The sequence below is a fragment of the Syngnathus leptorhynchus genome, chromosome 15 (assembly GCF_054491065.1).
Source record: "Syngnathus leptorhynchus isolate UIUO chromosome 15, UIUO_Slep, whole genome shotgun sequence".
Lineage (NCBI taxonomy): Eukaryota > Metazoa > Chordata > Actinopteri > Syngnathiformes > Syngnathidae > Syngnathus > Syngnathus leptorhynchus.
In genome coordinates, this window is record NC_141209.1 from 904,927 (window position 1) to 930,739 (window position 25,813).

At 42.3% G+C, this 25,813-nt stretch overlaps 1 protein-coding gene and 1 long non-coding RNA gene across 2 annotated transcripts; one reads left to right on the forward strand and one right to left on the reverse strand.

The window, feature by feature from the left end:
* Positions 1-1,362: 1,362 nt before the first annotated feature.
* Positions 1,363-20,054, reverse strand: LOC147044886 (uncharacterized). Its single transcript, XR_015068314.1, has 5 exons — positions 19,791-20,054; positions 19,332-19,439; positions 3,099-3,212; positions 2,889-3,038; positions 1,363-1,491 (listed from the first exon to the last, which is right to left on the reverse strand). It is a non-coding gene; the product is annotated as an uncharacterized LOC147044886 (long non-coding RNA).
* On the forward strand, positions 19,940-25,361 carry LOC147044887 (WD repeat-containing protein 43-like). Its single transcript, XM_085931618.1, has 18 exons — positions 19,940-20,440; positions 21,039-21,173; positions 21,269-21,390; positions 21,481-21,601; positions 21,691-21,809; positions 21,889-21,991; positions 22,099-22,163; positions 22,261-22,420; positions 22,507-22,593; positions 22,709-22,819; positions 22,908-23,048; positions 23,116-23,202; positions 23,299-23,330; positions 23,419-23,482; positions 23,588-23,701; positions 23,847-23,916; positions 24,486-24,544; positions 24,753-25,361. The coding sequence occupies exons 1-18, from the start codon at positions 20,234-20,236 to the stop codon at positions 24,894-24,896; spliced, it is 1,941 nt and encodes a 646-aa protein (XP_085787744.1). The 5' UTR covers positions 19,940-20,233; the 3' UTR covers positions 24,897-25,361.
* The last annotated feature ends 452 nt before the right edge of the window (positions 25,362-25,813 follow it).

Sequence of the window (25,813 nt, forward strand, 5' to 3'; positions counted from 1 at the left end):
ATCTGGATTGTAACGACTTGACTATAGAAATGACACTTGAATGTAAAGTATTCAAGTTGAGTAGGAAACTTGCATTGTGCATTTAAAGCGCCATGATTCAAGTCCACTTTGTGCATTCTTCACTTGCCTGTGCTCATTTGCAAAGTAACCAACATTGGTTGAGTCCATCCTGCCTTTACGCAGATTTACACCATGTGCCTGCCACACGGGATTTATGCAGGATAAAAAGCGAGCCCCTAATTGTTAATACTGTAGCTGTGACTGTGAGGCTGAATGAGTGTTTGTGTCTGTGCCCTGTGATTGACGACAAAGCTGTCCAGGGTGAAGCCAGACTCTCGCCCAAAGTCAGCTGGGATTGGATCCAGCTCATCTGTGAAGATGGATGTTTGAGACAAGAAGCTAACTTCTCTTTGAGCTGTCCTCCCACCTCTTCATTGCTTCCCAGTGGAGAAAGGTTGATTTTATGACTTGACAGGGAGCATTTCTTTGGTGACACGCTTATCCAATAAATCTGCAATAGAGTTAGTTTGCACTTGCATCCATTTCAGCAGCACCTTGAGTGTGACACCTATTTCTGGGTAGCGATGATGTCACCGATAACAGACGTGCCCCCGTATTATTATGTTAAATTGAGGTTTCACTGTCCTTCTTTAGCTTTGGAATCTTAAGTCTGGCTCTTCAGGAAGGACCCCGGTCATGTTGCCAAAAACAGCACCTCTCCTCCAAGATTCAACGGCTCCATTGCATTCCAAAAAGCTCATTTGTGTCATATCAAGTTCCACCCCATGGAGTGACTGTAAACAAGCCTAAGAGTAATTCCTCCAAACAGCTCCTGATAGACAAAAGACAGCTCTTCGACAAACAGCACCGTCCACTGGGACAAAGGAGACCCGAGAAGAACCACCGGGATCTCGCTCGTCAGAAGCTGACTTTTGTACAACGATGATAAGAGGTTTTCATCTGCAGGGTTGATACACGCTTGGAATCGGCACGGTAGCAAGAAAGGCACGCCTCTTGCGGTTTGAGAATCTTTTACATAATGCTGTGCTGAAAGTGTCAACTTGCTCAATTCCCACAGAATGAACGACACAGAAATTCCTGCCTCAAACTCTTCGACAAAAGAATCCTCTGTCTTACATTTCGGCTTCCAAGATAGGTGTGAAGCCTTTGGAAAAACAGTGGTGAAAGAAAAGTCCTTTGTTGAGGTTTCATCCGTGACACCCGTGCATCCCAAAGCCGCTTCACAGCAACATCAGCTGGTCTGACATGAAACATGAGTTTATCTCCACACAAAAACAAGAGAATAAAATATTATTTTACAAATCCCACCAAAGCTTTTGAAGTTAGCATCTCACTGGGGGAACTGTTGAAACGTGTTGCCTGTTTCATCCTTTTTTTTTGCATGTGCAAAGTGCAGACCGTCAGTAAATCAGGTCCTCCCTTTCTGCAATGTCGTCAGTCGTCATTCGGGTGTCTTGTTAGTCTCCCGTCCTGTAGAATCCACAGAATTGGGGAATTTTATGACTCGGAGCGACGGATAATTACGACTCTTGTAAACTGCTAATTATCCCGTCAGCGTTAAGTGCTGAGACAGGAATTAGCTATTGTCGTGTGAGGGGAATGAGATCCCATTACACATTATCAGCATTTAAGTGTTGTGCATTTTTGTCAAACAGATGCACAGTGACAACACAGGTGGAAGACTTCCCACTACCATTAATCAATGCCTCCATTTCCACAGACTGACACCCACACAACCTCCACAGTCAAGATTTTACCACTCGCTGTAGAGCCACAGACTGGATATGAAAAATTCATAAGCTCCTTGGCAACCGCAAGGTGAGGCGATACGGAAGAGAACAGTGGTGGTGGAAGATGAAATGGAGTACGTCTCGATGACTGGAGATGTAGAGCAGAAATCCATTTAGCACTAACTGTCCCATTATCTTTTCCTGTCTAGTCTTGGTTAACGGGCTCAAGGACTCGCCTGAATTAGAGATGACTGCGAGACAAAAAGTCCCCGGGGTCTATTAAATCTCTTCTGTCTATTGCAGTCGTTGGGAGGAGATGCAAGAAATTAATACACAGCCAAATAATGTCAAATAACCCGGAGTCAAAATCACACAAGGTGTTTTACACCAAGAGAGCTCAAAGCGCGAATAAAATTAGATGTTGAAAGATTTACCTGGGGTGGAAATGGGGTTCTAACAGGAGGTTCTAACCACCACATTTGTATGACACACATTTCAAGCTCAGGTTCCATTTTCTGCAATCCTAGGCATGTTTTATGCATGGTGTGAATAATAGCTTAAAGGGACCATTGACTGGCCTCAACATTGGCACTCTCTATTTGAAAAAGATCTGAAGGGAAACCCACTTTAGCAACTTTTAGTATAGAATATGATGGTCTGTATGTTTTGGAATTAGAATGAGAAAACTTCAGAAATCCCAAATGGTGGGATGGATGGATGGATGGATGGATGGATGGATGGATGGATGGATGGATGGATGGATGGATGGATGGATGGATGGATGGATGGATGGATGGATGGATGGATGGATGGATGGACGGATGGAAGAATGGATGGGTGAACAAAGAGCAATTAAATATCAAATAATACGAGGGCTATATTGACGCTTAGCGATAATACATTTAGTCTGATTAGATGAATCCTATTAAGTGCATCATATTATGCCTCTTCAATAAAATGCAAACTCTGTCGATCTGGGACAATTTTGTGCCAGGGGCTTTTCAAGTAGTCAAACGAGGCACATGAGCATGAGTTGTGCATCATGTGGTCGTGATGCAATTGCACACCTACCTATTTTACGTGACAAACATCAATGTAAGCTTTACACAAATTCAATAAGTCATTCACCATACTAACCTGTTTCAGAATGTGTGTTCTGAATCCCACTCATAGTCCAATGGCATCTTCACAAACTGGATGACAAGCGTTTGGCCTCTTCACTGAATCTTGAAGAATTGATGGTTGCTATGAGAGCGCCACTCCACACCTGTCGCTCATGTTGCACCACTGAAATGGTTTGCAGCATATGACATATAGAGTGATGATTTGCATTCCTACCAGCCTTACCTGTTATCCAAGAACCTTGACCCAACAGTGGGCAGCTTTCACGATCCTCCTCCTCCTCCCCAAAAATGAGACAACTGGTACGTAAGAGACAGACTGCTGGGTTTCACTGGGCTCCTGCAGATTGTAACACAAGGATCGTCCATTGAAGCACTTAAGGTTGCGACAGATTTAGCTCACTGAGGCTTTACAACAAAACATTCTCAAAGGTATCCTGTGTGCATTTTCAATTTAGTAGCAACTCTGAAAACAACAGCCCTGCACGCCATTGCATTATTAAAGCATGATGCAGACGATTGAGAGAATAAATGAGAATTTTAATAGTGAAGGACAAAAGGGGAGTAAAGTGAGTTTAAGTGTTGTTTGCCGAGGACTGCAGCTTTGTCTGTGTTTGGACAAGAGCAAACTAAAGATAAACGAGCACATTGGTGCCTCTTTCAGTTGTTTCTTCCTAAATAGGTTAGGAGCCACTCAACAGCTGTTTATTCAAAGAACCCTCGTCATTAGACGAACCTTTTAGATCAAGAAAAAAAAACATTCTGTGAGACAACACCTGAAGCATGAAGAATGATAGCTCCGTTCTTTTACAATCGCCAAGGGGGGCGGGGGGTCAATCCCATGGCATTAACTAATTCACAAGCCTTCTCAGCTTGATGCGATTGATAGACGTATCGGAGTGACTGGCTGTCAACAACAGTGGAAAAGACGGCTTATCATTGTCGACGTCAGCCTATCGTCATCATCCATTATGAAATTTGATTGATGTACAGGGCCTGCTTGGAAACATACCTTTTAATGAAGGTCGAAAAAGACATATCGGCGAATCTCTTGCTATTTTTCTATCAGATTCCGGAATAGTAGTGCCTCACTAGTCATGAACTTGAATACAGGTAAAAGCTACATTAAAACAAGTCATTCATACTCCATTCATGTTGTTAAAATATAGTAAATGTATTGTTTTGGTAATATATTTGGGAGATCTAGAACTCATCGCTTGTCTTCACATTGTTTCCTATGAAAAGTAGTGCTTTGGTTTTTGTAGAATTTGGTATTAGTCGGATTTTCAAAACCAAGTTGATAGTCTGGCTGCTGATGCATCTGGAAATTAATGATAGGGTGTTTTATGATATACCCAACTGATATTTAAAAAAAAAAGAAAACAATCGTGGAAACGGCTGGTTCATATTCCTTCATGTGTCAGTACGCTATTAGTCCTCACTGTAGGTAGGTCACTTAAGACTCTGCTGTCATTTCATTTTTAATAATATTCTCAGGCAGGTTAGTACAGGACAAGCTTTGTCTTGACAGCATAGTCCTCATTGATTCTTACAAATACTAACACGCTAGTCACAGTCTGTCGAAATCAAAAAGCGATCATGGCACAAGATCAGAGATTTTCCATTGAGTCAACCAGTTAGACAATCACATTAGGCTGCTCTGCAGTGACATCTTTCAGACTGTAATCTATATGCAAATATTCGCCAGCGGTTTCATTGCACCCTTTATGGGTCAATGTGAATGTTTTTAAGCGACAATAGGTATAATAATTCACAAAACAGGTGAGTCTCCATTGCTCTCCCGCTACTGACGTTTTTGCATTCCGTATGCTGAATCATCACACTTCTAAAATTTCCATTTCATGCGTCTCCAAGCACAATATGATAAATGGAAATGTTGATGTGAAATCAGGCCTGTCTTGGCCCAGCATGGCGATGGCAAGGACAAGCGAATGTATGCGTGAAATCATGTCCCTGTCGCAGTGCAGCGCAGCGTCAGAAGGACACTATCGGAGTGGTATCGGGGCTAATCCTCTCGTTACAATGGTAAATGTTTGGTGAGTCACTTCATGGGGAGGGGTAAGGCTAGGGTTGATTTTCACAGCAAATGGCCATTAAAGCGCCAACTGTTTCCCAGCGTGTTCAGAGTCTCTGGCTGTGTTTCCGTGTCTCCGTGTGCAGCTGTGGGGGGGTTCAACCTGTGCGTTTCACACTGGCCCTCTTCTGTATTCAATGTAACATCATGATTCATTTGGTGAAAAGAAGGCTCCTCTCACAAAAGGATTTTGTTTTCCGGAAGCACTGACCAAAAAAAAAATCATCAACTTTGACACAGAAATTCGATTGGAAATCACGATTGGAGGATGCAAATACTTGGCATCCTTGAACCTGTGGAGATGTTTCCCTGTGTGATCTGCATCATCTAGTCAGTTAAGCTCAGCGCCAGTGTTGCTTTTTACTTACTACAGACACATTCCAGCTGTGATGATTGTTGTTCAAGCCTAGAATGGACACAGAGACCTTCTCGCTGGTTATGTCTTAAAGGTTGAGAGCAAGTCATTTGTCGCTGTCAACTCAACCCCTCACAATGCTGAAGTTGTGGTTCAGGGAAAAAAAAGATGATTGCTATTTTCTTCTGAAATGTCCATCCATGCTTTTGATGGCACAATGTAAGTGAGGAGGCTCTTAAAAATGTTCCGTTTTTGGGCCGACCTTGATTGAAGTCCAACTGTGTTCAATTCATACAATTTGGAAAGACAAAGAAGTTTACGTGTAAAAGAATCAGCTTGAAGCGTTCACGTGGCTAGGCACATACATTTGCAAAAATATCTTGCTAAAATAACTAGCCATGGGATTTTGTAAGGGACATTAAGTGGCGAGGCACACAGCCACTCTTCATTTACTTGATGATTCCCAAAACATTTTATTACACTCAAGGCAACAGCGGAAATATATTAAAAGGGCTTTGTTATTAGATTCGTAAAAACACCAGTTGCCTAATCCCCCCCAAGAACTATCTTGAAATATAAGTTCCATATAAATGTCTGAGACCACCACTGGGTTTGTTTTATTGATCATTTTTTACATCAAATGCTAAATGGTAAAATACTAATGGCTTTTTCACTTTTTTTTATAGTTATGATGGAGGGGCCATTACATTTTTGCTGACGCTCTAGATGAAGGTGAAAATGTCAGAATTTCTTTTCACCATTGGAGTCCTTCTAGTACTATCGCCTTCTGTAAATCAAGGTGCAACCGGTTAACCAGTGAAATACACCATATGACAATTCCACAATTGCTTTGATCATAGCATGGCACTCTGTAGAATGTCCTTTTGTCCACCAGTTGCTTTACCTGTAGCATGAAAGATCTTGACCGAGCTGTCTCCCGTAGCTCCATATGACATAGCACCAGCCCACGGTGTGCAGTTGTTTACCAGAGATAAATCCATCATACATGTTTTGTGTGGACAGTTTGCATGGGTCTTTTCCCTCGAACGGTCCGTCTATTGTCATTCCTCTTCATCATGCAGTTGCTTTCAACACTCTCGCGCTAAAAGTGGAATCAGAGGTAACGGGGCGGTCGATCTTGAACCAATCATGGCAGATAATCAGTTTAAATCAGTCGGCCACTGTGAAAGGCAACCCTTTGGATTTCAATTCCTGACTTCAAGGCCTCCAAACTTGCTCCATTCCCCTCATTAGATCTGAAATGGGGCTCGTATAGCACAAATACTTTTTTTTTTTCCCCAGTGGTTAACCAAACGCATAATTAAAGACTTGACACGTTTCCTACGGGTATTCTGTTGTAAGACTGACAATTTGGGGTTTCTGCACGGCATCTACTGAATAGGAATCTTTTATGCAATGCACACATTGTTGTCCTATAAGCCACCCACCCTCACAACAATCCATAATCATTCACATTGTCTGTTGCCATAATAGCACAGTGACAATTGGATCACTGCATCCATTTCTGCACATTTAAAAGGAATGGGAGGGGCCGCTTTGATTGGAAGCCAATGGAGTCGGCTTTGTTCCCACCCACAACGACGCACGCCGCCCTCTTTTAAAATACAACTCCATAGACAGAGACGAGCATTTGTTACACTCAAAACCATGGCTGCCTGCGGAGAGATCAGGCAACCTAAGCATTAACTTCATTGACTGAGTTGTTTCAAAGTTTTTCAGGTAAAATAGCTGTAAATAAGGTCTCTGATGGTGGACTGTATTCAATTCACACTCAATAATGGCATGGGAAACGGCTCAAAGGCGAGCCAGAACATCTTAAGTGACGTCGAAATTCCAAACATTCATCAGGTACTTGCACCCAGTGGGGGATTTGTGTTTTGAAGCAAGGCACTTCATCATGGCAAGGCAACATTCATGCAACTAATGTGTTTTCGAAGCAATAATCCACTTCATGAGACAAATGTACAGATCTACTAGTCAGCTATGCTATGCTGCTTTGCAGTTAAAGGTAATGAGACATCAAGTTTGCTTCATTTCATTTGGCATGAATACTTCATGGCAGCAGCGACTCACTGCCTCAAGTATTGTCTGTGTAGTTTTCTTCAATCCAGCGGCAAAAACAATTGCTATGTTGTTTGCTCATTTATTTTGTGCCACAAAACTTTGGTTTTCGATGCCATTGTGCAAAAGCAAATGACTCGGTGGTGACTATTAACAATGGTATCCAAAAAGGGATATTTGGGATTTATGAGCATATTAAACAGCTTCAGTGACGGACGCTTTGCAGTTATGATGATGACTGGACGTGGAATTTGAAGAGTAGTGTGTGTGAGATGTTTAGCACGAGGATTTATGGGGGGTGGAAAAACAATCAGGCACTAATCAGGCTGCTTCAAGCATGTTCTCAGCTTTAATGAGTCATTTCAAGATGTAATACAGTTGGAATCATTGATAGCATTTCAAATGACAGTACATTGGGCGAAAGCTAATTGTCTGGTCTGTCTCAAATTGCTTCGACACTCTCGTTGGATTGTTATTGTTTAATGAGCACTGGGCTTATGATAGTTGGGGATTTTTCATCATAGTTCGTTTTTATTTTGTTTTTCCAAATTCTGTTATTTTTAAATAGTTTATAGAATGGGTTCATTAGTTGGATTTTGTTTTCGTTTTTATTTGTTTTGGTATTTGTTTGATTATTTTTTATCGTGACTGCGAAAGATACGTCAAGTTCTTATTTCACATTTTGGCATATTTCTTAGGCACTTGTAAAAGCTTGTGGAGGAACGTCTAAATGGAAACATCGGCTGGAATGGAGAGGATTCGAGACGAGCCAAACCGAGACAGAATCTACATCGCTGTCATCAAGTATTAGAGTGGGATCTTTTTGAATTACAAAAACTAAGGTTTCCTTTGAGAGTCATTGAAGTGAAGAACACCTCCACTATTCATCATGCAGAGGAAATGCTAATGAGTAGAACGGGTAGAGCCACGTGAGGAGATAGTTAGTCTCCAAATCTCACATTATCATCTGGCCCAGAGCCTTGCGTCAAAAGTTGAGCAGTATCCTTGCATATCTTTCACATCAAGACAAACAATTAATTGTGCACAAAAGGAAAGAAGATAAGGGGCAAAGATAGATGGGATATCAACTTGGCGAGCTCTTTGATGTGACCTAATGTATCAGAGCATGACATCAGCCCCTGTCACTTTGGCCTCCTTCATCATTTTGTGATCAACCTTTTTGACTTCACTGTGAACCAATACAGCAGAAGAATGCAAACGCTGAACATCATCTAAAAGGCAGCGAGAGGAGGCGTCAGTACCATCAGCCCCCCCCCCCCCCCCCCGTAACCATGCCGTGAGCTGTCGACCGTCACACTAAGTGGACGTAACGAATAGTTTCCGATTCAAAACACGCTCCTAACATTTATGTATAAAACAGCATTTGATCATATTCACGCTCTACATTAAGCATTGTCATGGCCTCATCATCACACAATCGCTTTGATGAACTGTAAAAATACATGCTGATTTCATTTTTATCATCGCCGTTGACAGCTTTGCCGCAAGAAGTATTCGTCCTCAGCTGAGTTCGTCGTCTGATCAAAAAAAGAAAGTGTGTTATTACATGTTCTTCTCAGCCAACGCTCAGTGCTCGCAGCACATTCCACTCAATATGAATAACCCATCAGAGGCAGTGAATTAGCTCTGCGTGTTTTCCACCTTTTGCGTAGCCGACCAAGACAATTGTGGCCTAATTGCACCGTTTGTATGTCAAAACATGCACACACACATACGTGGTGGGGTGGGGTGGGGTGGGGGTGTTGCATTCGCCAACTCCTCCCATGGGCAAAAGAAAAAAAAAAAGCCCTTATGTCTTCAGAGCTAATCCTGCTGCAGGCATTGGGGATAAGCATATTACATCTCAATCCTGCGTGTGAAAAAGCCAGTGTCTTTGTATCTTACCATCAGTTTCAGCTCATATTCATTTCAATTCAACTTTATGAACCCCGACGGAGGAAATTGATTTAAAAGCAAGAAAGGTGCCTCAGACAATAAGAAAAGGGATGTCAAAACTCAGCTAAGTGTAAAGTGAGTGAGTGAGTGTGTAAGAAAACATCTATGAGAGATTTTTAACAAATATAATCATTAAATATATTTGCCATGTTCAAGGAGACGGAATAAAAAACGAAAGGTGGTTTAAAGAAATTGGCTCTGGCAAATGTTAAGTTGACAAAGTTTTTCTTTGATATTTGACACAAATCATATATTAAAGGAAGTTGATTTGTTCTGATTTGGGCTCATTTACAATCAGTCATGACCAACGTTAGGAAGGACAAAAATTTGAAGAAAAGAATGTCTAGCGATTGTCCTCCCCAAGCAAAGTCCTTCTGTCCCAAAGTGTTGAGCATTTATGTGAGCTACACTTCACCTCCAAATGCGGCTTTAGCCAGCTTTTAAAATATACAACAGAAGTTTTATACTGCTATTAAAGCAGCCGTTTGACCCGTCCACCCGTTTACAATGGGGCTTCTCTTACCTTGGTTTTAAATCACCCAGCTAGAGTTCAAACCAGATAGCAGGAGTTAGAATCAAAGGAATGATTCACCCAATGGAAATGCAGCCGTCATTGTCAGCTGACGATTCATACAGAAATGATCATGGAAGATGCAAAGTATTATTTGCTTAAAACTCAAAGCCACTGAACTCTATTTTAATCTTCTTGCCCCATACTGAGTCCATCAAATACATTCCGAAAGCCAAACTTATCATAAAGTAACTCAATGAAGACGACACAAAACAAAAGACACATGCCAAGTAAGTGGGCCATAATGATTTGAATGTTGAGTTTTTTTTTTTTTAAATTCATATGCTTGTTCCCGGTGGCTGCTGTCTCGAAAATGCTTCATGTTCTTTCCCCTACAAGTTAGTGCCCCCTAGTGAACATACAGGATACAATAGTGAGAGTTTCTCAAGTGACATTTTTTTATTTGTGGTAATTTTCCATAGAATTCAAGATATCACTCCATAATATTGGTCTGATAACATTTCGTATTAGCAGTGAATAATTCTGCAGTCCGTGGCATTTGTAAGTGCTATGCAGAGCTATAAAAAATAGAGATGAAATGTGACCGATAAACATGTCCGTATAATTTTACATGTCAAATGCACAGGCTGGTGGTTTTAATGGTATTAGCTTACATTTTGCATCATATCAAAATATTTCATCCCCATCCTATGATTTATTAGCTAGTCTTTGCCTTTCTGGGCACGACATGAGTAGCGGTAACGAGAAGCTCCAACAATTAATAGAACACAAGTATGCCACGAAAAATGTAGAAGTGTCATTTTTTTTCACTGACTATACAATTTATGTCCAGGTAATTACTTAGTCAAGTGTAATGATTGATTTGTCATTTGGTATCCTCTCCGGCCATTTTCTCATCCAAATGAAAGCCTTTTCTTGTGTTATGTAGGCCAGCGAGCTCCTGGGAGTCAAGCAGTAATGCTACACCGTGACATTTTCTCAGCCACGCGGGAGCTCTAGTAACCAAAATGGCCTTCTCCTCACTACACTTTCAGACTAAAGGGTGAGATTAGACTTTTGAAAAAGGATCACCAGGAGATCAATGATTCATCTCCCTTTATTACCACAATGCATAAGTCATGACTCGGGGGTTTCATTAGGCTCTTCTAAATTTTTACATCTTGTGAACAAATACAGAAGTGTCTCATGAAAAGAACTGCGGAAGGTCAAACCGGGCCCTGTTCACGGTACTTACGGTCGGTCGTTGGAATTATGACGGGTTCTGTATTTTCTTGACTGAGTTAGAACGGAGCCACTGAATGGAGGTCAAGCCAATGAACTGCTAGGCCGCCAACGACTACACGTCAACATTTTAATTTTCCCAAATGTCAAACAGGTGTAAATAGATGTTAACTGCTGTAATACAAGACATTTATGGAGAACAAGAGAGAGAGAGAGGCTGCTTCTGCACTTTGCTTTTTAAATTTCTCTTTGAATGTTTTATTTGATTATTTATTGTAGGAATTGCCCTCAAGGCCGGGGGAAATTGATTTTACACTTTGCGCTATATTTTTTGTTGCACGCCACACAGAGAAGGCAAAAGTAGCCTTCATAAATGGAGACATAGCAGAAGTGATGTCAGATAGATGAGGCACGCACATGCAAATGTTTCATGCCTTGCTCATGGCTACTTTGACAGGAGTGCCAAGGCAGACCACAAGTGGTGGCAATTTCCCAAAGCCAAATCCATCCTTTGCTGTCCAGTCCACTTATTGGCCTTTCAAAACCTGTGTGATGATGGCAATCATGGCTTTCTTCCTCAGAAGGGTCAGGCGCATAGCCGCTTCACTGTGACTCGACAAAGTGAAGGCTTATCAAATTGAAGCTTCTCCTGACTTTGGGCTACACCCTGGAGTGACTGCCAGCCATGCACAAGGCACCAATCTCACACCTATGGAGTGTCTGTTCATTTCATCGAAAAACACATTTTAGACAAAGTCATTGTTTTTTTGTTTATGGACAGCATTAAAGGGGTCAACTTCACCTGTACTGGAATGAACGTTTGGATGAACAGCTGATGACTTTCACTAAAGCAAAAACAACAACCATCTCAAGCATTTTATCAGCCATAAAAGGTGAGACATTTGTTGTTTTGTTTGATATCAAGCTACCTCACTCGCTGGTCCAAGGAGGCGGAGCTTTTGAATTTTAGATGCATTCTGTGTTGGGTCTTTTAAACCTGGCGTGGCGGCGCTGCTGGACCATTAATTATGTAGCTCCCTTCTGTTTCTTAATTTCTCGTCTCACTGGTCGCGAGACATGAATTAATAACTTCATTTAATAAGCTATTTTTTTTTTGTGTGTGTGTCTTGTTCCTGTCACACATCTATTAGTGAAGCGTGCTTTGGATGGCAGCGAGAGGATGCTGCGGTTATGTGCCGTTGCCGTGTTGCTGTGTGGGCCTCATTGAATTCAGTAATTAATGATTTGGGTTTCACAACTAGTTTGTGGCTTTGTATCCAAAGGTTTGCATGCAAACTCTGTGTATGCGTTGTTGCCTCCTGTGTTTTGTTAGCGAAGGAAAAAAAAAAAAAAGCCCTCATGCATATAATGTCCCAATTACCGAACAAAAAAAGTTACTAAAGGGTACTTTGTAGAGAACAGAGACAGTCAAGGTGAGGCAGACTATTAACCATCTTGAGTTTTTTTTTTTTTTATTATAAATTGTAAATGAGAATGTGAACACCAACACTGTGTTTAAATATAGGAATATTCACACTGTATTTCATTATAGGAGTAAAAACAAGACAATGTATGGCACACAAAAGTTACAAAATGATTTAACTGAACGTAGAAACAGAAAGGTTTCCTCCAAGATTAAATACAAACGTGTTACTACTTGAAATGAGTCCTTAAAAGTAATACAGTAGCCTACTTATAAAAATGCAGTGCACATTAAAAAAACACTTTCATTTAAGTATCAATATTGTATAGGCACAGTTTGAATGTTGATCTTGTAATTAAATATTGGAAAAGTAAAACCATATCAAGCTTGGATACTTTTCCTGTGGGTCTACTCTAGCCGGACTTGTGTTTGGACCCACAATATTCTGTATATCATCGGAGTTGCGGTGGTTTCCAGCATTTATTTCTAATAACTTGGCCATCTACCACACGCTGCAGCCTGGGCTCCCCCTTGTCTCCCGCTCGGCTCCAAATAAAAGCAAATTTAATGCAGTTGGAGTCATATTTCCTCGCCGCTTTATGCCGTTTGCTTCTGCGAGCAGCGGCTTTACCAATAACGGTAGCCATTTTTAGGACCTGAGCTCAGCTCAAGCGGAATTCTCTTCAATGTTCATGCTTAAATCATTCCCCAGAGCCACAGCAGACTTATTTATCCTTTAGTTTTGTCATTTTGAAATGCTTTGCACGGCAGCCCTGAAAAACTTTTTAAAGATTAATCTGTGTCTCCTTTGTTGTTTTAATTAACCTTTAGATTCACAAGTGAGGGAAAAAAACAAATAAAATACTAGCCTTGTTTTTATTTTTGTCTAGTTCTCCAAAAATATGCGCCGACTGCATGAGTCATAAGGCTGACTAACTTGGAGGAGTGGTTATCTTTCTTCCCTTTTCAATCAATTCCTGGAAATGTATTGCAACGTAGAATGGTTGATAACCTCTTAGCGTTAAGAAGCAAAGTGCACAAAGCCTCTCACAAAACATTGTTCGCTGCCTTCAAAAGCTTGTTTTGTACGCGAGCTTCTGAGCGAGGAGTAAATAAAAAGGTGGGACGTGATTATCGATGATTGCAAACTGCCCCCCACACGCTCTTACTTTTTTTAATCTAATCTCAGCTGATTTGAAGCAAAAAATAATAATCAACATAAAAATAAGTAAATTACAGCAAGTATCTGGAGGCAGGACTGAGACGTTAAGCACTATGGTCATAAAGTTTACATGAGAGGAGCCCCACCTCCCTCGTAAATGACAACACACCATAGTCATTAAGAATAAAGCTGTCTTCATTCATGCATTCTTGACTCATTTCTCCTCTTTTAATTGTGGACCCGATGGCCGTTTCTTCTCCACGTTTACGGCAAGTCTAACTACACTTGCCTTAATTTACCGAGGACCCAACACGTCCAGCATTTCTATAAAGTGTAACTGCGTGGGGGGGGGGGGGGGGGGACATTAATGATTTACATTAGGGATGGGAAAATGAAGCTTTGGATTTGCTTCATGAAACAGTTGACGGCACTCACTGTCTTTTCAACACAACACCATAGTTAATAGTTCAGTGGTCAGCACACTCAAAACATTTTTTGCTCTTGCTTGATGTGAAATCCTAAGTGAGTAGACAGTCACATGGCCATAATTGGCATTTTCAAGGGTCTTAGGTCTATGCACACTCTTAGCTTACTGCGCTTTCTTTGTTTGTACTCGCATTTCAAATGCTATCTAATTAGGCAATGCTCTATTTTGTGCCGTGACTGCATAAATTACGTTTAATAAGGCTGAGCACTATGTATGCTTTCAAATCTAGGAGAAGTGGGTCTACAATTTTCACGACATAGAAACCTTGGGGTATCTGCCCAAGCCATTTGTGTATGTACTGCACGGCTGTTTGAATGGTGTTTTGAGCATATAGACGCTTTCTGCTTCCATATCGAATGTGAACATCAGTTGTGTGGTCCAAGTTCAGTGTATGCGATTCCTCATTGTCATCCTGCTCTTCATTCTCATCAACAGTGTAGACGTCCTTGGCTTATACTCTGTTCCGTGTCTGGAGCCTTTTTTTGCATACTTTTGCATAGTGATTGGCTTTCTTGCACTTATGGCATTCTTCTGCTCTCTTGATATGGCCTCCACACGTCACGGGCCTTTTTATGGCTTTTCTGCCTGTCAAATGGCTTGCTAGCACTTTTGCCTTCCCATCTTGCTACTTGAAATTCCTTAGCTTTCATCTTTGCTTGCAGTCCGAGCGAGATAGTGCCTTTTGAGATCTGCTGAATGGTTAAGCAACTTTTCATTGGGGTTGAGTTGGTGGCAAATATAAAACAAATATGCACTCAATATATTGCCACAATGTTTACGTACAACCTTTAAATGAGTCAAAAAGTTTCATGTGATTTCAAAGATTAGTTTTGGGCTGTATGTTGTTAGAATCTCTGTTTGCGTAAATTAAATGAGGGAATTTTTGGGGTGGGGAAAATGAAAGCTTCCATTCCGTCTTGTCATTTTTTTCAGTTTTTTTTTCTAGGCGAGGCTAGTGTCACGTAGGTTTATTCAAATTCAATTAGCTGATATTTATTCAGCACAATACAATGTTCCCGGGACTCAATTCCCCAGCCTCTTTTGTGCCACAAAACAGTTTCATTAATTTTCTATTTGATAGTTTGTCTTGATGGACTGGCATATAAACAGGGGGAAATATTTATTTCAAATTTGTTGTTGTAATTAGTGAGAGGCCAGCACATGTTCCTCTTCAATGAGCCAGTCTCATTTTCCATAATGAGTTTTGAGATGCAACACTGTACCAAGAAAAAAAATGAAGCATTTTCGTTTCACAGTTTCTCGTTCACTTGTGCTTTCATTGTACAATTTGAGAAGAGACTTTGTTTGCAAGAAACCATCTTCTTCAACTTCTATGATGCAACCCATACAGTGCGAGTTTGAACTTTTAAAAATCAATTTCGACATAATTTGGATCTTTCGACCGACCGACCGACCGACCGACCTACCTACCCCCCTCCACCACAGTTTAATGTTGTTTCATGCACAGCTTGAGTATCTCAGTGGTGCATTAGTGATCCAAAAGGTATCAGGCATTTAAGGACATGAATTGCGAGATACTCCATTGCCGTTTCTTTTAATAGGGTGTAAAATTCCTATTTATGGGTTGAAGCATATACGCTTTCTAATACATCTTTATGAATATGGAACAAGCTCCTTATTCCAAATGTTTGCTCACTGCATGTTGTTTTATTTCATAGATTCCTATTGTCAAAAAATACATAGAAAAGCCTGAATATAAATGAATGTGTGGCAGTGGCAGAATTAGATCCATTTCCCGAAAGTCATTGGGTTAATGGTGAAATATGAACCTTTTTCTACAATAATGCGTTTTTCTTATTTAAAAGAGCAGAGATCTGCGCACTCTCGACACTTCCCCCGCTTTCCAGTGCCTACATTAATTTACATTTGCCAATTATTTTATGGGATGACTCAGCAATTAGATCGAGCTCAAGTGTGACTTATGTCTCAACCCTGATGAGAAATATGATGAAAACTCTTATCTGAATGCATTCTCCATTGGCGAGTCCCGTGTATTGCAGCTGAGTCAGTGGCTCATCAAGTATGGGAAACCGTAATTCAAGGATAAAAATTAAGTCATATATATCAACTTTTGACAACACCGATTTATAGTATTGAAGGGAATCTAAGTTCATTTGTTATATTTGAAGTTAACTTTGAAATATGGGCCTTGATCAAAAAGGGAAAAGGAAAGAAAGAATACCCAATATTAAATCGTAATGACAATAACGAATGGAAGAAATAAATGTATATTTAGATTTTTTTTTTTTTACTGTAGCTGCAAAAGTGTGGGCACTGCCAGACCTGTTGAATTATAGCAAAATATGGTACGTAGCATAACGTTTACGATGCATCTCCAACTCTTACACTGCTCTCTAGTATGTTTCAGAGTAGAGTTATTTCCTGTAATTAATATGGTGATGAAAGTTTGCTGTACTGCATAGGGCAGGATCTTATGAATCATAACAATAAATGCTTCACCGCTACAGTAAAATATCTGCAGCCTGTTTGCAGTTACACTATCTGATGATTTTCAAATGAAATCAACATGACTGGTGAGCTTCCAGATAGATGAGTTCGCTCAACTTGATTTGACAAACTTGCTAGACCTTTCAAAAAGTATACAATTCAGAATTTATTTTATTTATTGATTTGAAGGACTAGCAAGTTAAAAAAATCGTAAAGGTTAAGCTTGTGCCCTTGCAAACATTTAGCACTGTGGCCTTGAGTAGCATTTTCAGAGTTTGCCATCTCCTGGTTGAAATTAGACATTTAATTGGATACAAAGAACTGAGTCATTGCTTAGAAAGGTCCAGAGCCAGTCTACCTCAGCATGGTGTAGAAGAGTAAAAAAAAAAAATACAAGTGATTCATGATGCATCTTTGAAGCTTCATTATCCCATCACTTACTCTGCATGATGAACACTCATCCACACAAATTCACCTTTCGAAAATCCAATGAAAATTAGGCAAGTGAAAAACTTTGTCATGATTTCGAATCTATTGTTTTGCCATTGTTGTCTGGTTAAAGGCCAACAAGTAAAATGTCATTGTGAGATGTGCCACTATAAATATTCACCACCTCTCTGGCTCTCTTGGGAAAGTCAAATCTCCTTTGTTTTATTTCACCTTTCCTTAACATTTGTGGAAAATGTGATGTAATTTGTCAAAGAGAGATTAAAAGGTGCTTTTTATTTCAAACAAAGAAATGAATTGGACCCTCGGAAGTCACGATATTGTTGACGTGAGTGATGAAATTCTTACTCGCGCGCTGTAAGTTGAGGATGTGCCACGGTAAATAGGTAGCCATGGGCATGTGCTGTTAGGAACAAAAAGTTCATTTTCAAAACTAACGTTTATTTTCCACAGGTACCGGAAGTGACTGATTGACATCATAAAATCAGAGGTGCCACCATGTGGCATGATACTGTACTACAATAAATGTCTGCGTCCATAGTAACAAAGTTTTGCAAGGGGGGGGGTGAAAAATAGTGAGTCATGCAACAGTCAAGTGTCAAAGTGATGTTGCACTCGTGTTTGCTTCCAGTTAAGTTAAAAATGAATTATATTTCAATCAAACCAAGGGGCCTTCTGAGTTTCTTTAATTAATCCCCCTCTCCTGCACAATTAGAGCATGATAGCTGCAAGCAACTCGCCTCACAAGTAATTTTGTCTTCCTAATGAGCAGACCAGACCCTGTGCGTGAGAAAGCGAGACGCAGCTCGGCTTTTGGGCTTTTAAAGCTTTTGATGAATGACGACTGTCCCACTGGCTCATGCCATCATTAGTCTGACACCAGATAGAAGTGAAGTCCTAAAAGAAAATGGAAAATTGATTTACCTCAATTGTCATCCAAGGAAAATACTTCATCCTGGTAATCCTACGCAACATTGCGCAGAGCGATTAGAGAATTACCAGTGTGTTTCCTGACGCACTCATGTGGAAAGAAAGCATTCTAATCAGCTTTTATACTCTCTCTTCACTGTGCAGCACCCGCATTAATGTAATGTGGAAAAAAGACACCGCAGCTAGAGTCTAATTTGGATAACATTGCCATGAGACTTTTGGGGAAAGCTGTTATAATTGTGAACAGGGTTGAAATGAAATGCCGGTTGGATTACCAAGCAGATTGTTTCCCTTTTTGACCCAAGAGAGAAATGGCTAGTTATACTCAGTTTATTGGAGAGTTTTTTTCGACATCAATCATTCACATTTTTACATTAGCCTCCCCACAGTTGCATTCAGCTCTTATTTGTTGCTGGGCGCAGTGATCAATAATATATGTTGACATTAAATATGATGCGCTGCACCCGTGTGTGTGTGTGTGTGTGTGTGTGTGTGTGTGTGTGTGTGTGTGTGTGTGGACAATTCACAGCCTTCACACTGTATGGGATACTAAACTTCCACAGTATTGCTGCATCATAAAAGCTGTTTAACTGAACAATACGATAAAAATAAAAGAAAAATCCACAAACGGTGTTTCAGTGTGTTCATAATTATGCAAGTGACAAACTAGTCAAAAAATATATCACTATACATACAGTGAATGATAGTTTGTAATAAACCATGTGGTTTGGCAATCGAAAGCGCTGCATGTCATTGTAACTGATTACACCTCAAATTTTTACTATCTAATTTAAAGAGTCAGCCAAATAATGAGGTATCAACATTTGCACACATCACCAAATTGTATCACTAAATGTTTGACTGTTTTTTTGAAGGTCTGCTTTCTGCGTTTCATTCATTCAAGTATTTAACATCAGCCACTGATAGTGTGTGGCTTCTTAATGTTGTGTTTATTTGCAGGTGCTCAAACATCAACTTTGTGCATATTATGTGGGTACATCTTTTACTTAGTGAAATAAAGACTAGGAATTGGGGAAAAAAATGTAACTAAGCTGCAAATCATTTCTTCTGCTTCTCTTTTCATTTAGTAGTATTAATTTTATTCATTAATTCTTTCTATAATTGAGAAGACTATTTCTGATATATGGCCCTCCTCATCTGTATGTGTATCGAAATGAAAAGCCTCAATGTCGTACATTTTTATCGCCCAAGTTCAGCATACAAACTAAATTCAAAATAATTGACATCTCGATTTATACAACAATGCAATTCAGACAAGCCTTATATGATTTATTCACACCTGCTTTTTCTTGTTTTCCATCTGTTGTACCATATTTTCTCTCCTTGTGGGCATTTGAACACATCTGGTGACCATTGTCGCAAATAACCATGACATCACATCTTCTTCCTGGTGGCAAAAGACAAAGCGTTTGAAAACAGGGTAAAAGGCTTGAATGGTGATTTTAGCCTTCTTCTCCACCATCATGATTGATAGTGGTGAATGTGTGAAGTGGTAGTGGAAAAGAAGAAATATAAAGTACTAAAGCAGATTACGCCAAATGCATGAGAAGTTTCATCAGAAAAGGAAAGGTAAGACATAAAAAGTCCACGAACAATATACCCCAGAAAAAATAAATTCCAGGTTTTTGTGATTTGAAAAATATAGAGAGATCAACTCAACCATTTTACGTGCATACAAGTAAATGTACAAGATTATGGATTTCATTGATGGTGGATAAGACGTTTTGAAATGATTTACCTTGATTTTTTTTTTAAGATGACAAAAACCAGGGATTGTAACAAGAGTGTGTCACCAGGTGTGTAACGGCATGCTTGAGGTTGCAAATGAACACGTCATATATGCGCGACAGTTGTAACGTTTCCAGCACAGGACAGTGTTACAGTTGAGCGAAAAGCTTTTGTACGAGATTGTGGTTGCACAGTCCGTCCATCATGCACTCATATAATGCTTGTGACGCAGTCAATTACGTAGATTAATAAAACTTTGGGGGCAAAAGGGAAGATGAATACAACTTTTTTTAATTGTACTTTTTTAAAAGGGAAGAAAAGGCAGCAGGAGTTGTTGTCTGGTGGCAGCCAATCAGCAGCGGATGTCGTAGGAGCATCACTGCGCATGTGCGGGAGTATCCACACGTGGTTGGAGGAAACCACGCACGCACGCAAACTCTGGCGCTTTTAGAAATGGCGGACGGTAAAGGCAGCTCTTCGCTGCCGCTACCTTGCGTCTTTTCGCCTAAATCACACCAGTACCTGGCAGTGTGCGCCCAGGACGGGAGGCTTCGAATTTGGAACACAGACAGTAAAACACTCCACCAGGAGTACGTGCCTTCAGCTCATTTGAGTGCCACTTCTACATGCATCCAATGGGGACCATGCCGGACAGCCAAGGTACGCGAGCTAGCGCGGCCTAAATCAGATGCGCTCGGACGTTGTCATCAAATTACCGCAATACGTGATCGGTAGCGATTTTTTTGCGAAGAAACGTGCAAATAACCATGCCGTACCCTGCTTAGCGCAGAGACCTTTTCTCCTCGTGTGTGTTCGAGACGGACTTAGCCGCAGAAGCAAGTTAGCTAACTGCTAGCCGTCAACAGCTCGCAAAACCCACGTTGGTCCCACGTGGAGTTGTGATCTGTGCAATTACGGCATTACAACAATGTAACAACCACATATGACTCATTTCTCAAGTTATTGAATACGGTCCTTTGGTAGCGCAAACCTTACATTTGTAATTCATCCAACAGACGGGTTAGCAACATGCCGTTAGTGGCAGGGGGAGTCGTCTCCTCCTGCAGCAGCATAACTCGAATAAAGCGGCGAAAATAACATTTGACCGCCTCTGACCACCGGCATTATTGTACGTGACGTCATATGTCGCCGACTTTCTTTGCGCGAGATAATACTGGAGAGGACGATTGTCAATTGTAGCAAATCGATGCAACCGGTTCTCCCGCACCGATGTATGTCAATGTGGTACGTTTTGCAGGAGGGTCCTCAGAGGAAGAGGAGGAAATCAGAGGCGGTGCAGCTGGAGCAAAGGGCAGACCTGTTGGCAATGGGCACGGTGGCGGGCACCGTCCTCATTTACAGTACGGCCAAGGGAGCTCTTCACTGCACCCTGGTAAGCGGCGATCCTTGTCGTCATTTGTCGCGGTGACGTCAAATCGGCGGTTTATTGTGCATTTTTACGCATCGACATTGTTTTTGTGCTTTCAGGATGGAGGCCATAGCGGGGGAGTGAATTGCGTTCATTGGCACCCCGAAGACACTTTATTATATAGCGGCTCCGACGACACAAACGTTGCGGAATGGGACCTGCAGACGGGCAAGACGCGGAGGTCAGTCTCGTGATGAAATACCCGCACCTGTACGACGAGCCATTATGAGGGCCGAACGATCACAAATACTATCCCAATTGTCGTTTACAGCAAGTGGAAGGCTGACCGAGCGGCGGTCACCAGTTTGTGCGTGAGCCCGGACGGTAAACTGCTGCTCTCAGCCGGACGGATCATCAAGATGTGGGACTTGGACACCAAGGAGCTTTATAGGGTGAGTGCGGCTAACTTTGTATTCACCAATCGAGCGTCGCTTTGGTCGAGCACGACCGGCAACCTATCGGCCTCCCTCTCCCGTTGCAGAAATTCACCGGCCACTCCACGGCTGTGACGACGCTCCGCTTTGCCACGGCGCAGCCCAGTGACAGCGGCGGTCTCTATTTTGTGTCTGGCGCGGCTCACGATCGACTGCTTAGCGTGTGGTGCGTGCGTGCCTGCGTTGAAATCCCGAAGCGACGCGCAAAGGTGCTCGGGTACTGACCCGAGATTGTCTCGCCGCAGGCAAGTACGAGAAGACGGCAAGGACAAGAACTCGGTGGCGTCGTTCGTACTGACGGACGAGCCGAAGCACGTCGACCTCGTCGCGTCCAAAAGCAAGGACCAGGTCAGAGGAGATATGACAAACTATCACCGACCCGTCCCGATCGGACGGGCCGATGGAAGCTCGATGACGAGCACGCCGCTAAATTCCCGCTTCTCTCCCCTCGGCAGGCGGTGAGGCTGGCGGCGGTGTGTGAAGACGGACAGCTGCATCTCTTTGAGCACTTTTTAAACGGGTGAGCGCGTCCGACCTCTCCACCGACCTGCCCGCGTGTTCATACCCGGTTCGCGGTTCGGCTCGGCACGGCAGCTCATCCGAGCGTGTCGTCGCAGGCCCTGCAAGAAGCCCCAGTCGCCTTGGTGCACGCTGCAGATGTCGGACACAAAGGATACCCCGACGCCGATCCCCCTCCTCGCCGCCGCCCTGGCCGACGAGTCCCGAAGCGTGATGCTGGCTTACGGCAACTATCTGCAGCCCGTCACCGAGAGAGTGGTGAGCGCACGGGCCGATCGTTGTCCCGCGCCGTCTGTCCCGTTTATAACTCGTAAATGACCGAGCTCCTTTTTCCTTCTTGCCAGGACCTCAACGCGGCCGATCGGCACGTTTGCCTGACGCGGAATGTTCAGACCGCATTGTCCCTCTCCGTCGCGTCCGCCGTTTCCAAGGTAGGCTTTTTCGGGAAACCTAACTCGCCCTTTGCTTGCGTGCGATCGAGCAATAGAACGCCTGTCTTGGATGAAGGAAGAAAATACGACAAATCTTGTGGTGTGTCAACTCCAGGTGAAAACCCCAATTGCCAACGCCAAGAGCAAAGTGCTCATTCCCGGTCTTCCCGGCCATCAAGCCCCAGTCAAGGCGACGGCCAAAAGAAAAGGCACAGACTCCAAAGAGGTTTGTTAAATGGCAGAAAACAGAGCAGCCCCGACGGGCCCACTCAATGAAAATACGGCCACGTCGGTTTTCCCTTCGCTCTTTTCAGAAGTCAATAGCCGAGCGACTCGGGGAAATTGATCTGCAGGCTACGTCTTCCGACCAAAGGGGGGCGCCCTGCTTACAGACGGACAATTTTGCCGTGCTGCTGGCGCAAGGCCTCGAGAGCAACGACGCCGCTATCCTAAATGTGAGTACGAGCGGTCAAAGTTAAAAATGGCCGTCACGCTCCTCTCATCGGTGTTTTCCTCTCCCAGAAAGTTTTTCAAACTCGTAAAGACCCGGTCATCAAGAAAACGGTGGCTCGGCTACCCCTCGCTTTCGTTTTACCCTTGCTGGAAGAGGTGAGTGAGCGTCGCTTGGTAGTCTGCAGTGACGCGAGCCCGGATCTTCGTGGCCGTGCTTTGAGCGAGTATTTTTCTCTTTTTCTTTCTTGATAGATTAGCAGGAGGCTCCAAGGGCACCCTTTCGCGTAAGTCGCTTCCATGAGATGCTACTCACTTGTACCTAGTTTACATGTCATAGAGGAATGCGTTTGAACCTCCCATTCCTTCTCCTAGGGCGTCTCTGATGGTCCGGTGGCTCAAAGCGGTACTAATGCAGCACACATCATACCTGTCTTCGGTGAGTCAGCTGTCGCTCACTTCAATCTTTCTGTGTTGACGCTGTGACGTTCCATATGAGTTCCGTTTATCGGGGTTTCCTTGACCCGTTTGGGCCGTCCCTCAGCTGCCCGACCTGGTTTCCCAGCTGGGAGTGCTCTACCACATGATCCAGAGCAGAGTGAAGACGCTCCACAAACTGACAAAGTTAAAAGGAAAGCTGTACCTCCTGGTCACGCAGGTAGGTCCGCTTCAGCCTCTCCTGATCCTGTCGTAAAAACAAATCATCAATCGTTAGTTGCCTGATCTCACGTCATCTGGGAGAGAGAAGATCTGGATTTTTGTGACAGCCTTGAGAACATAACATTATTATTGTTGACCGCTAGGTGGAGACAAAGACTCAGAGCAACACGGCGTTTGACGTTGACCACACAGCCAAGCTGGTCTATGAAGAAGGTAAGGGGCTGCTCCTCTCCTTTTGTTTGGACACTCATGAAGCTATTTTTCCAAGCGCATCTTCAGGTTGGTGTCGGTCAACAGCTTTGCTCTTCACGTAGACATTGTGGGGCGTGCGCCGCATGCAAACATTGCTCCTGTTGCCTGGCAACACTAGCCGTTTATCTTGAGCAGAATAAGGCCCCCCCGCCTGCTCTGGTCACCGGTAACTTTGACATCACTTTTGTTCTTTGTTGGAAAATTGAAAGGGAAAAGAAAAAGAAAAAAATAGCCATCAATTTAAAAGCGAAGCCCTACTTTTGCAACACCCTAACTTGAGTTGGAATTTTCATTCTTTGTTTGCCTGCGTAACAAGAAGAATCTCCCAATATTTCAAGTACAACTTGTGATTGTTTTCAAGGACCAATTCCACTTCAGTGAAGAACTTTGAATCATTTTGGAAGAATTTTCTTTGGATAGAAAGAATAATGATGTCTGTAGGACGCAGGTGTTCCTTCTCAATAGAAATCCGCCTCCGTTTATTTTTCTTTTTTAAATGACCCAATGCTCCCATTTTCTGCCTTTAACAGAATCTTCAGACGAAGATGAGGCCTCTGGGACCGAAGGCCTCGTGGATGAAGACTCAGATGTAAGTTTTGAAAAGTCCTCAGAGTAAATCTTGAATTGGCAATGCTTTTGTTGCGACTAGTGCAAGGCCACATGCGGAGGAGGACGTCGGCCATTTCAAATCATAACATAACACAACACAGACATTTGGGGTTCTTCTATTTGATACAGCAGCAGTTCACTCAGAAACAAATCTCAATGCCAATTTGCTGTTTATTATTCATCATTAGAATTGGGAGGAGTTGGACGAGGCGATGGAAGACGACAAGAAAGAGCAAAGTGATCAGGAGGAAGACGCTTTCGACGGCAGGACGGATTCCAAAGCCAACGGGGAGGAAAAGATGGAGCGCGATAATGAGAGTGAAGAAGAATGACAAGTCAAGTACAACATGGACCTGAAATGTACTTTGGTTTTAGTGTCCTGATTTTAATTTTATGATGAAAACAAAGTATTGTTTTACAAAATGGACAAACGTGACGGAATTTGAGCCCCACATTTTGGAACCAATCCCAGTTCTTAGCTGCCAAATGAGCGAAGAAGGAATTTGGAGATGTCTCCGGGATTTTGTTTTGCCATCTTGCAACCAATACCACAACGTATTGTTCTGCCGTGCAGGAAACAATGTGGCGCCGCCTTATTGGTTGCACAGAATCATACTCGCCAGGCCTATTATGTTACAAGAAACTGTTTGAGCCAAAGGAGGACTCATTAAGACCATACATTATGAGGACCCGATGCAACAATGTAAATCTTTGTACAGTAAAACGTTTGTATGAGCTCTTCACTCTAAAACTATCCCGCAGAAGTCCTTGAGATTAAAGGAATTACTGTAAATCAAGTCTCCTGAAGAGTGTGTGGGTGGGTTTTTTTAGTTTCACGTGTTGCTATCCTTTTGTCCAGACTTGGTCCGAAGTCCACTGCCTTAAAACCAAAGCTGACGGCCACCGAGGGAAAAAAAAAAAAATAAAATGCAATGAACACACTCGATAAATGACTTGAAGGATTTGCTGGAGCATAGTTTAAAACAAGTGTACCAAACTTTTGTCACAGCCCAGCCTACTTTGTAAGTATGGCTTCCTTCAGATGATCTCAATCATAATAAAACATGCCTTATGACCTACTTCCTGTTATGCATTTAACCCAAACTTGCATTTATAGATTCATGAAGGCAGAGTATTCATCAGAGCTTCTGATGTTTTCAAGACGCCGAGGTATCTCAGAAGGCACAATCAAGATGGTTGCGGAGTAGAAAGTATTCAATTAATTTGAATCAAATGAACCCGCCAAACT